We start from the raw sequence: 12,968 nt of genomic DNA on the forward strand, positions 1-12,968 counted from the left end.
TTGGGATTAAATTCTACAGTTAATTCCTGTGCAAATGGATGTTGTGATTGCAGGTAAAGTCTTCTATGCCACCGATCCTGAGAAGTTCACCTTCCAAGAAGCTTTCGACAAATGCCGCAGTTTGGGAGCCCGTTTGGCCACCACAGGAGAGCTGTACCTGGCCTGGAAGGATGGCATGGACATGTGCAGCGCAGGCTGGCTGGCCGATCGCAGCGTCCGCTACCCCATTTCCAGAGCACGGCCCAACTGTGGAGGAAACCTGGTGGGTGTGCGGACGGTGTACCTGTACGTCAACCAGACGGGGTACCCTCACCCCGACTCTCGCTACGATGCCATCTGCTATAGCGGTGAGTGCACTGGGGCTGTGGGACTAAGCAATGTGTTTCTACACTTCAACAAGCAAGAACTCCCTGACCAGACCTAACGTCTTGCTTATTTCCTTTTTTTTTGGTTTTTTTGTTGTTTTTTTTTCAAAAACTGGGGGTGGAGGGAAGCAGGTCTGGCAAAGAACTTAGTCCCCTCTTCATGTTCAGGTAGGAAGCAGGTCCAGAAAGTGCACGGATGCCTGGCTTGTACAAGGGGCTCTGAGGAGGTGGGTGTAACACAGCCCTCTTCTCTCCAGTCCTCCCACACCTTCCAGCTGTGGTAGCTCTCCTGGATACGTGGAGCAGAGCTCAGGTGTTTCATGCACAAGACTTGGAATGCTGGAGATGGAAAGGAAGGAAAAAGAGAACAGATCTGCCCATGAACATGTGTGTAGTGCTGTGATGTGGTGCAGACATGAGTTTCCAGGCTGGGATAAAATGAGGACTGCGGCAGTCTCCGGCAATCAGAAATGGGGCAAAATTGCACCTAGGAAGTCGAGAGCATCCCAGCTTCTCCCCCTTTCTTCTAACTGCACTCTTCTCCTTGCAACAAAAAGGGGCAAAGCACGGTGTTATACGGTCTCTTCAGGACAACCAGAGGCTAACATTCAAATAGGATTGCCGTCCTTGATAAATTAATAGCAGTATTCTGAAATATGTTTTGAAACCCCTTTGATACAGACCTATTGTGCCCAGATGCGTGCATGATCAGTGTGTCAGGAGGCCCTGTAAAATTCCAGACCCCTTGGAATAATCCAGCTATGTGGCCAAGCTAAAGACTGGTCCACCAAGCCACAGCCTTCTGGCTGTCTCAGGGCACGCATCTGGAATCGCTGAGCACAGCTAGTCGTTGCCTGAGCGTCTCTGTCTAATTCTCTGAACCCCTTGAGGTCTGAGAGGTACTGGCTGTAATGAACTAGCAGGAAAATGGAATTGGAAATAAATAGAGCAGGGAAAGCAGTATTAGGGGAAAAGCCTGACAGTGCCTTATTATCTCTCCCTCCCCAGCTGAGACCTGCCTCACTGTGCGTCTGAGATGTCCCATCCCTCCCTAACCTTCCCAGTTCTATTTTATGCTGCTCTTTAAACCGCTGCCCTTGCTGTAGGGTGACCTGCTCAGTGGCGCGTTAAGCATGTTCTCCTACAGCCGGGGAGATGAACGAAAATCATTTGGGAGGGGGAAGGTGGGAAGTTGTTTGAATGTATTTGGTACAGGAAGAGACTGCCTTGGTGATGGGGTTAGCATGCTTATGTGTGATGAGCTCTTAAGTCTTTGCCTGGGCAGAGCAGCAGGAGATAGTGATCCTAGTGAGACTTCAGGCATTGTGTGTGAGGACAGCTGTCTCTCTCGCATGGCCCAGACCTGCTGTGGAGGTTATCCAAGCTCCCCTACTTCCCTCCGGCCACGTTACATTCCTTGCGGCAGGCACTAGAGGTCAGTGCAGACTTGGATATGGGCAAGGTGCTCCCACTAAAGAGAGGTGGGAGGAGAGCAGGGAAAGTCCTCTCTGATTTACCAGCTGTGGAGCATGTGGTGGCTCATTGCCTCTAACTCATGAACATGCCCTCCGTGCTGAGGTGTTGCAGAGAGTCACAGTGGAGGAAGAAAAATCGTTTCTTTTACCAGACTGTCATGATTTCCCTGCTCCTCTCAGAGCCAGCAAATACCCAGCTGCTTCTCTGAGGCAGCACCAGAGCGGTACACCTTTGCTAGACTGACCATGTCCTCTCTGATTGCTGCTTTGTCTCCTAATGTAGGGGATGATGCTGAGATTCTGGTCCCAGGGCAGTTCATCGATGAGACGGGAAGTGAGCTGGGCAGCGCTTTCACTGTTCAGACCGTCACCCAGACCGAAGTGGAGCTACCTCTGCCGCGCAACGCCACAGAGGAGGAGGCCCGTGGCAGCATCGCCACCCTGGAGCCCATTGAGATCACACCCACCGCCACCGAGCTGTACGAGGGCTTCACTGTCCTGCCCGATCTCTTCGCCACCGGTGTCACAGTGGAGACAGCTGCCCCAGGGGAGGAGAATGTGACCAGGGGGGATGTCACAGGGGTGAGGGCTGTACCTGAGGAGGTCACCACCATAGCCTTAGGCACTGCCATGACCACCGAAACAGCAGAGGTGACCTTGGTGGAAGAGGTTGTGGGGGTGACTGCCACACCAGGACTAGAGTCTGCCTCGGCGTTCACAGTGGAAGATCAGCTCGAGCGAGCGACAGCAGCCCCCGGTGTTGGTCTCCTCCCTGAGCAGCCCATCTCCCCCACAGGTACGTCACCAGGACTCCAAGAGGCCTGAAGATCAGTTTCTTCTAGGGGTAACCATTCAGCTGAAAAGAGTCTGAGCTTCTCTCTTCCCTGAGGGCACCCAAGTCCCTGGAGGTGTGCAGGCCTGTTTGGGGTCAGGGACAGGCTGAGTGCCTCCACTGAGGCAGGACAGGAGGGGTGAGGAGAAGGCTGTGGGCCACCCCATCCTGTGCCAAAAAAGGCTCAGCTGGCAGATGCTTGGGGCTGCCATGGTCACGCTCTGCACTCCCATGTGCATCTGGCTCCAGGGAAGGGGAAAGTCAAGGCAGGAAGATCCTAGAGGATTGATAAAGATATCCCCAGAACATCACCCTCAATGGAAGCAGAGCTCAATGAATGAGACATCTCCATCAAAATGTGTATGACATGCATTGGTCCTCGCACTGTTGTTGGGAAGACACTTTCTGGTCACGCATCTGGGTGGAGGGGCTGTCCTGTATCTGCTCTCTCACCATGGCTTCTCTTCTCCCAGGTGTGGTGTTTCACTACCGCGCTGCCACCAGTAGATATGCCTTCTCCTTCGTCCAAGCCCAGAAGGCCTGCCTGGAGAACAACGCAGTTATTGCCACTCCCGAACAGCTCCAGGCTGCCTATGAGGCTGGCTTTGACCAGTGCGATGCCGGCTGGCTGCGGGACCAGACAGTCAGGTAAAACTATATCGACTTGGGGAAGACCCCTCTCAAAATGACTACTCAGTTGTGAAACTGGGGCTTTACTCTGGTCTGTCCTGCTGCTCTGCTCATCATCATCTAAAGTCTTCCTGATCTAAGGTTGTCTCCAAGCTACGATATCTAGTGGCCAACAGACCTGTTCTTCTGAACCTGTCCTACCAGTTTCCTAACCTGTGTATACATCCTGCAGCAATGAGCTCCCCTAACATGTAGGAAAAGTGGAGGAAAGTTTGTATTCATTGCCCGGAGCTGCAAGTGGACTTGAGCACCTTAAATGGTGAAGGGCTCTTGTCCTGCTCCCAGGTTCACTGAGGTTCTTCAGTCCAGGATACATAAGGCTGACCTTTGGTTACCTCCTCTCTTCTGTTAATAGGTATCCCATTGTGAATCCCCGAAGTAACTGCGTAGGAGACAAAGAGAGCTCACCGGGTGTGCGGTCATACGGCATGCGCCCAGCCTCGGAGACCTACGATGTGTACTGCTACATCGACAGGCTCAAGGGTACCTTCTCCTCCTTCCTCTGGGCACAGCTGTGGAGCAAAATCTTGCTTCACAGCTCCGCATCTGCGTGTGCGTGGGTGGGTTGCAGGGACTCATGCCTGTTTTCTCTCCCATCCCTCAGGTGAGGTGTTCTTCGCAACCCAGCCAGAGCAGTTCACCTTCCCAGAAGCTCAGCAGTACTGTGAGAGCCAAAACTCCACGCTGGCCTCTGTTGGCCAACTCCACGCCGCCTGGAAGCAGGGCCTGGACAGATGCTACGCTGGCTGGTTAGCTGATGGCAGCCTCCGCTATCCCATCGTGAGCCCCCGTCCCACCTGCGGGGGGGATGCTCCTGGTGTGAGAACTGTCTACCAGCACTACAACCAGACGGGTTTTCCCGACCCCCTGTCCCGACATCATGCCTTCTGCTTCAGAGGTACCCTCCCACCCTCGCAGGGCATGTAGACCTCTCTCCTTGGGGAAAGGGAGGCTGGGCACATCGGGGTGCCGGTTTGGGCAAAGCACTTCACCGGCATCTTGGACTGTGAAGTTTTGGAAACTCCCTCCAATATCTTTTTGTTTCAGCTCTGCCACCTGCGGAGGAGGAGGGGGTCACCTCATTCTTTGAAGAAGATGTGCTGGCAACCCAAGTGATCCCTGGAGTGGAGGGGGTACCCTCTGGGGAGGAAGTGACCATGGAGATGGAGTTTGACACTCAACCTGAGAATCAGACAGCCTGGGGGACAGAGGTCTTTCCAACCGACGTGTTGCTGCTCTCAGGTGGGTCAGAGATTCCCCATCTCCTGGGTCGCACTTGGCTGGTGTCGTAGTGTTGGGACACTCCCAAAATAAATTGTCCGTGTCCTTGATGAAGGCAATTCCTTCTAAATCTAGACAGTTATCACCATATTAGCAAAGTGTGAGGCTGTGCACACATGCATATTATTGAATTTGTGCCTAGGACTGAACTAAATGACTGAAAGACCAACACACACAGCATTGTTAAAGCACCTTACAAAATATGTTGTTGTGTATCTGGGATGGGAAAGGCAGGCTAGAAACAGATCTCAGGCCATGCCTTCTAGGGAGGACAGAGCTGCAGTGTGATCAGAGCAGCACCAAACTTTTTCTCTTCCACATGTTATCTCTGAGGAAGCAGTAGCTCAGTCTTGGCACCTGGGAATTGGTGTCGCTGTTGCCATCATCCCATGACAGAAGATTTTAACAGTTTCCCAGAGATTTTTAATTTGTAGTTGTTTAAGATATAATGTTCATTAAGAAATTTGAAGGGACCAAATTATTTCTGCAAGCACATAGGACTTTGTGCTTTTATCCCAAAGTATCAGTTTGTAGGTGAAGTCAATCATGAGATTCATAATAGCTTCTTTAAAACAATTTAGTCAATAATTTTCCTATCTCCCTCTCTTTGTTCGCTCTTTCCTTTCCAGCGAGTCCATCTGCTTTTCCTCCAGCTACTGTAATACCAGAGGAAACAAGTACCAACATTTCCATCAGCGAAGTGTCAGGGGAGGTGGCTGAATCTGGAGAACATCAAGTCAGTGGTGCATCTTCAGCATCCGGGTGGGTATCTGGAGTTCCAGACACAAGCGGAGAACCAACTTCTGGAGTTTTTGAACTTAGTGGAGAACATTCAGGGATTGGAGAAAGTGGATTACCATCCGGAGACCTGCATACCAGTGGCTTTCTACCTGGAGAAAGTGGGCTGCCCTCAGGAGACTTGAGTGGAGTGCCTTCTGGCATTGTTGACATCAGTGGCTTATCTTCTGCAGAGGAAGATGTATCAGTGTCTATTTCGAGGATACCAGAAATTAGTGGGATGCCATCTGGAGTGGAAAGCAGTGGGCTGCCTTCTGGATTTAGTGGAGATATCTCCGGCACTGAGCTAGTCAGTGGCGTGTCATCTGGAGAAGAAAGTGGACTCACCTCTGGCTTTCCTACTGTCTCTCTTGTGGATACTACATTGGTGGAAGTTGTCACAACAGCGCCAGAACGGCAAGAGGAGGGAAAAGGATCCATAGGAGTCAGCGGTGAAGGAGATCTCTCAGGGTTCCCATCCACTGAGTGGGATGCCAGTGGTGGAGCCCAAGGGTTACCCTCAGGAGCTGAGCTCAGCGGGGAGCCCTCTGGAGAGCCTGAGCTCAGTGGGGAGCCTTCTGGGGTTCCTGAGCTCAGCGGGGAGCCCTCCGGAGGGTCTGAGCTCGGCGGGGAGCCTTCTGGGGTGCCGGAGCTTAGCGGAGAGCCCTCTGGAGGGCCCGAGCTCAGTGGGTTGCCCTCAGGACTGGATGTCTATGGAGAACCATCTGGAACACATGAGGTCAGTGGCCTGGTGGACTTAAGTGGCCTTACTTCTGGTATTGATAGAAGCGGAGAGGCCTCAGGCATTACCTTTGTGGATGCCAGTTTGGAGGAAGTAACAACAACCCCCTCAATTACAGGAGCAGAAGCAAAAGAGATTTTGGAAATCAGTGGATTGCCTTCAGGAAGTGAAGATGCATCAGGCATGGTATCTGGGAGTTTAGACATCAGTGGTGAGCCTTCTGGGCATGTAGACTTTGGTGGGAGTGTTTCTGGAGTGCTCGAGATGAGCGGACATCCGAGCGGAGTGATTGACAGCAGTGGAGAGGTCTCTGGAGTTGATGTCACCGGTGGCCTACCATCTGGAGAGGAAAGTGGACTTACCTCTGGCTTTCCCACTGTCTCTCTTGTGGATACCACTTTGGTGGAAGTCGTAACACAGACATCAGTTGCACAAGAGGTGGGAGAAGGGCCATCTGGGATGATAGAAATCAGTGGATTTCCTTCTGGAGACAGAGGACTATCTGGAGAAGGGTCTGGAGCCGTGGAGACCAGTGGGTTTCCTTCAGGGACAGGCGACTTCAGCGGAGAGTCATCCGGGTTCCCATACATCAGTGGAGACATTTCTGGAGCCACAGATCTAAGTGGACAATCTTCAGCAGTGACTGATATTAGCGGGGAGTCCTCAGGGCTTCCAGAAGTCACTTTAGTCACTTCTGATTTTGTAGAAGTTGTGACAAGACCAACAGTATCACAGGAACTGGGTGGGGAAACAGCTGCCACATTTCCCTATGGTTTTGGGACAAGTGGTGAGGCCTCTGCATCTGGTGAACTAAGTGGAGAAACATCTGCATCGCCAGAAAGTGGTACCGAAACATCAACAGCTTATGAAATCAGTGGTGAAACATCTGCATTTCCTGAAACTAGTGTAGAAACATCCACGATTCATGAAATCAGTGGGGAGACATCTGCATTTCCTGAATTTAGCATAGAAACATCAACAATTCAAGAAATCAGTGGGGAAACATCTGCATTTCCTGAAATTATCACAGAAACATCCACAAGTCAAGAAGCCAGGGGTGAAACATCTGGCTATCCTGAAATTATCATAGAAACATCTACAGTTCAAGAAATAAGTGGGGAAACTTCTGCGTTTCCTGAAAGTAGCACAGAAACATCCACAATACAAGAAAGCAGTGGGGAAACATCTGCATTTCCTGAAATTAGAATAGAAACATCCACAAGTCAAGACATCAGTGGGGAAACGTCTGCATTTCCTGAAATTAGAATAGAGACATTCACAAGTCAAGAGGCCAGGGGTGAAATATCTGGCTATCCTGAAATTAGCATAGAAACATCCACAGTCCATGAAACCAGTGGAGAAACATCTGCCTTTCCTGAAATTAGCATAGAAACTTCAGCAGTCCATGAAATCAGTGGAGAAACTTCTGCTTTTCCTGAAATCAGCATAGAAACTTCAACAGTCCGTGAAATAAGTGGAGAAAGTTCTGCATTTCCTGAAATTAGAATAGAAACATCCACAAATCAAGAAGCCCGGGGTGAAACATCTGGCTATCCTGAAATTAGCATAGAAACATCCACAGTCCATGAAACCAGTGGGGAAACATCTGCATTTCCTGAAATTAGCATAGAAACTTCGACGGTCCACGAAATCAGTGGGGAAACTTCTGCCTTTCCTGAAATTAGCATAGAAACTTCAACAGTCCATGAAATCAGTGGGGAAACATCTGCATTTCCTGAAATTAGAATAGAAACATCCACAAGTCAAGAAGCCCGAGGTGAGACATCTGCATTTCCTGGGATTAGCATAGAAACACCAACAAGTCAAGAAGCCAGGGGTGAAACATCTGCCTATCCCGAAATTACCATAGAAACATCCACAGTTCAAGAAGTAAGTGGGGAAACTTCTGCATTTCCTGGGATTAGCATAGAAACACCAACAAGTCAAGAAGCCAGGGGTGAAACATCTGCCTATCCCGAAATTACCATAGAAACATCCACAGTTCAAGAAGTAAGTGGGGAAACTTCTGCATTTCCTGGGATTAGCATAGAAACACCAACAAGTCAAGAAGCCAGGGGTGAAACATCTGCCTATCCTGAAATTACCATAGAAACATCCACAGTTCAAGAATTAAGTGGGGAAACTTCTGCGTTTCCTGAAATTAGAATAGAAACATCCACAAGTCAAGAAGCCCGGGGTGAAACATCTGCATTTCCCGAAATCAGCATGGAAACATCCACAGCCCATGAAACTGGTGGGGAAACATCTGCATTTCCGGAATTCAGCATAGAAACATCCACAGCCCACGAAATCAGTGGAGAAGCATCCGTGTTGCCTGCTGCTAACCTCGAAACAGCTGCCACATCTTTGGCCAGTGGTGAGCCCTCTGGTGCTCCCGAGGAGAAGGAAATTCCTGACGCAACATATGGAGCTGTGACATACTCAGCTGCAGGCGTTTCAGGGGAAACCTCTGTCCCAGACGTTGTAATTAGTACCAGCACTCCAGATGTTGAACCAACACAGGGACCCAGGAACCCTGAAGAGGCTCAGCTCGAAATAGAGCCCTCCCCTCCCGCAGTGTCAGGACAAGAGATGGAGACAGCTGTTGTTCTAGACAACCCTCATCTGCTGGCCACCACTACTGCTGCCCTGCCTCAAGTTTCACAAGAAGCAATAGATGCATTAGGACCCACTACAGAAGGTACCGTGTCTTCTTCTTATATGGAAGGGAACTTGCTATGGGGGGTAAGGGAGGGAGGGGGCATAGCTGTCGCATTTTACTTCTTCTGCGGCAGAGAACATTGACACAGAAGCAGGCTTGAGCAAAATGTTACTATGGTGGGAAACCATAAACACGTGGGGTTTTCCACAGGTCATGTTCAATAGGTTCTGTCTTAACAAATGATAGTCTGTGTTTGGACAGATAATGCAATTATCCGGTCAGCATAACCCCATCCCCAGAAGCCTCCTGGACCTCCCTCCTGCCTGCCCACAGCAATTACATGCCCCTGGGGAGAGCAGCAGAGAACCAGTTCAAGGGAAGCACCAGGAGATGCATATCTGGCCTTCCTCCACTGCACCATAGCAGTCGGCATCAGCCACTCCTGGTGGACACGGCTGCACACCAGCCTTGAGGAGCAGCCCAGCGAAACTGGCACTTGCCAGAAACATGACGGGGGCATCACCTTCTTGTGCCCCCCGGGGTACGTGGGTGATTGCTGAGATGTAGGTGAGACCACCCCTCTGCATTGCCGGAGGTGGGGGCTCAAAAAAAGAGTATTCTGTGAATGGTCATTGAGAGCCGCTGTGACCAGGCTCCTGGGTGTGATATAGCTGGGGAATGCACTAGAACTTTGACGCCCCCTCTTAAATTGCTCTTAGCCATTGCTATAGCAAAGAGAAAACATTTTCTTCTCATGTGGAAACAAGAGCAAGGACGTCTCCACCCGCCAGAGACTTCCACCCTGGCTAGTGAATGCAGCTGAGAAGTTGGATAAGACAGGCTGCAAGTCTCTGCCCTGTTTTGTTTCTCTTTCCGTGATGTGTTGACTTGCTGCCTGTATTCCTGAGCGTTCCATCGCGTTTGCTCCAGAGTGGGAGGCTGGCCATCAGCAGCTTTGCAGTGCCAAGGGGTAAGAGGCAAAGCAAGACAGCTTGGGGACAAAAATCTCTCCTACCAGCATCACCCGTGCCGAGAGCAGTGTTTGGATGGGGCAAACTGCTCCACTCCCTTTGGCACAGAGCATGATCGCCCTCTGGTCTGTATCTCATGGTGTTCTTTGCAGCTAGAACGGGATAAATGTGTGAGACGACGCTCAGAGCATCGCTACCTTTTGTCAGCTCTGCTGATAAATGCCCTTCCTCCCATCCTGCCCCTTTTTGGTGTTTTAGCGCTCTGTCTTTGGTAGGATCCCTCGCTGCCAAGTATAAACAGACACAATATTTAAATCTGAGTAACCATTTATGGTGAAAACACTCCGCTAGCTTTCTGATGAGCATCCCCCGAGCAGTGTTCACATGCCATGGAGGCATTAGGATACTACAATGAGAAGAAAATGAGATGGGACATTGTTGCGCTTGCTGGTGGCTGCTTCTTGGCCAAGGGAGGAGCCCAATGCCGGTAATACAAGGTGTCCCACGACATCCCTGGCCACAGCTTGGTTTCAGTTTGCTGCAATCAGGAGCAGGCTCCGGGGACAAGCCCCTTTTCAAAACCATCAATCCTTGTGCTGTTGTATGAAGGTCCTACATATGGTCAGTTCTCAATGGGCTGCACGTTTGTGTAGGACGTGTTGCTTATATATGGTACAAAACGTATGTGCAAAGAGATTTGCTCAGTTCCTTCTAGCAAAAGTAACATTAATTCCAGCCCCTTCCCACATTACCTCCTGAACTGCTTCTTTTTGGTTAATTTACACCATTCAGCATAGATAGCTCTGGACCCCTTAGGAGTCTGTAAGTGCAGGGCTTTGTGAAGCTCAGCCTGGTTTCTAACATCATTTCCATCCCCAAAGTGTTTCGAATGAGTCACTGCATTTCCCTCTGCGTCAATTCTCTCCCTCTGAGAAAACAGGTAATCACAAACCTTTGTTCAGTCCTACCTGTAACACGTTTGAGGTCCTGCCTGTCTCTGCTGAGCACAGCGGGTGCTGCAGGACTGGGTGAGGGCAACTCGGTGGGGTTGCTCCTGCAGCACTGGTCCAGCCTGGCACAGCATCTGTGGATGGGCAGGGTGCTGCAGGGGTTACGCACCCAAAAGACCTCCTTCCACACCTAATGGGCTCTACTTTTGGGCCATGCTCGCTGCCACGTCCAAGCCTGGAGATAAAAACAAGCCAGCAAAGGCAGGGTTGAGGGAAAGGAAGGAAACTAGCCAGTGAGGCTCAGAAAAAAAAAAAAAAAAGAAAAAAAAATTAAAAAAACATATTGGCCCCAAAGTATGGTTTTATTTCACTGCTTTTTCTTTTTATAAATTACCCACAAGGCGATTGCCAGATTCCTCGGAGCGTTTGTTAGCCAACATTCTTGTGAAGTATTTTGAAAGAAAACCATGTGTTCGGCAGCTCATGTGTGAAGAAGCTTGAAAAATGTTCTGAAATTGGAACGTGTTGTGTATTTGCAAGTCACAGAGATGACGACGTAGCAGCTGGGGTTTCTTAGCAGGTGACAGGGAGAGGTAAGCGACGACTGCATGAAGTTTAATTGTAGACTCTTTATAAACTAGAGGTGGGCTGTACACGTGCAGTACACATGCGTGACTGGTTTTCCCACCAGGGATACTCTAGGGTAAAACTTCTCTTTCCATTGGTAAGCTTCTTTACTACAGTGTCCCTATAGGGTTAAAGGCAGTCCTGGTCAGGGTCTGAAGGAAGCTCATCCAGGTGGAAAGAAAGTGTGTTGATCATGAACATGCAATGCCTCTGCAACAAGGCGAACTTATTCTAGAGAGTTAGAGCAAAGTCATGACAAAAGAAGAAAAATAAAAAGGAAAAATAACCACAGATTTCCTTTTTTGGGTCGTTACTCTTTACAGTGCTCTGGGGATTGTGAACATGGAAAGTCTACAAGGAAGAACCATAGGCTGGAACCCAAAATGCTATTTCCCATGTTGTGGCTGCTTTTTTACCTGAAGCTTTCCAGTGTTGAAATTTAGCTCTCGCAAAAAGATCAGTTCTAATATCTGCACCTCGTGCCTCAGAGTTTGTAGGATGTAATGGATGCCCATTAAGTGCAATCAATTTTTACGAACATTAAAGCACGGGTGAGGCTCATTCAGCTTACAGAAGGAGCTCAGAGTGAGGAGCAGGGAGGCATGTGGCTGTTGCCCTCTTGTCCTGTTGTTGAAGGGTTCCAGTTAGATCCAACAGTCTTTTTAGTGGGATGATTTACAAAGAATTATATTTTTCTGCTCTGCTATAGCCTCTCCTTCTCTCTAAAAGCCAGAGCCAGAAGCACAAGAAGACCAACAATTAACGCTTGGAGTGCCAGTATTTTTGAGTATTTAACCAAATTGAAGGCTGTGCGTGCACATGTCTTTAGTCAGCAGTTTGATTCCTCCACGAGGACAGGAACCCCGCAAGCTTGAAGAATTGTCCATAGGCTTGGCGTCTTCAGCCAGAGTTTTGCCAACTCAGCGGGTCTTTTTTGCTTCGGGTAACATTTGAAGACAAATAATTATTAGCTGAAAAAAGCATGCTGGCACTTCAGTGAAAGGCTGTGGTTTGGAGCACTCTGACCAGTCAATGACTTAAACACTTCACTTTAGCTGGGGGAAAAAAGAGAAATGTGCTGAAATGGCAGCTATTTATGTTAAGTTTTGCTTCTCTCTGGTGAAATGAGTTCATGAAGTTTGCTGCCTATGGCCCCGACACAGCTGAAGGTTAGAATCCAAATAAGGAAAGGTCTTGATGGGCTTTCCTCATTCCTAATGCCTTCGAAGTCCAATGAATAGAGTTTTGTTGGTCCAGAGAAGATCAACCCAGAAGAAAAGAAGTCTAGAAAAATTCACCCGATTCATAATTTTTCACCTAATGTGGAATGAGGTGTATGCTCTCAAGAAGGAGATGGAGGTACCAGTCCTGGCTGAGAGACAAGCAAAAGCACAGACCGTTTGTGGCTGACCAGATGATTTGATGTCTCCTGGATATGCTGTCTATTTTGCATCAGAAGTTTATTAGCTTCATTAAAACCTTTCTCTGAAGAGGCAACCTACAGTCCTGGACTACTGTTATATACATGTCAGTTTTGTTCTACACATAATATTTTGGAGGCAGAGATGTCCAAATTTCCTGAGCTCTCCTTCCATG

General features: G+C 49.3%; 1 protein-coding gene across 1 annotated transcript in view; it reads left to right on the top strand.

The window, feature by feature from the left end:
• The window catches only part of ACAN (aggrecan), a 52,563-nt gene that overhangs the window by 28,343 nt on the left and 11,252 nt on the right, over positions 1-12,968 (top strand). Inside the window, exons 6-14 of the mRNA XM_074601265.1 lie at positions 54-347; positions 2,124-2,636; positions 3,146-3,320; positions 3,718-3,845; positions 3,967-4,260; positions 4,410-4,604; positions 5,273-7,204; positions 7,265-7,406; positions 7,647-8,863. Coding sequence (XP_074457366.1) covers positions 54-347; positions 2,124-2,636; positions 3,146-3,320; positions 3,718-3,845; positions 3,967-4,260; positions 4,410-4,604; positions 5,273-7,204; positions 7,265-7,406; positions 7,647-8,863 — 4,890 coding nt within the window. The remainder of the gene's footprint in view (positions 1-53; positions 348-2,123; positions 2,637-3,145; positions 3,321-3,717; positions 3,846-3,966; positions 4,261-4,409; positions 4,605-5,272; positions 7,205-7,264; positions 7,407-7,646; positions 8,864-12,968) is intronic.

The sequence above is a fragment of the Larus michahellis genome, chromosome 9 (assembly GCF_964199755.1).
Source record: "Larus michahellis chromosome 9, bLarMic1.1, whole genome shotgun sequence".
NCBI classification, from domain to species: Eukaryota; Metazoa; Chordata; class Aves; order Charadriiformes; family Laridae; genus Larus; species Larus michahellis.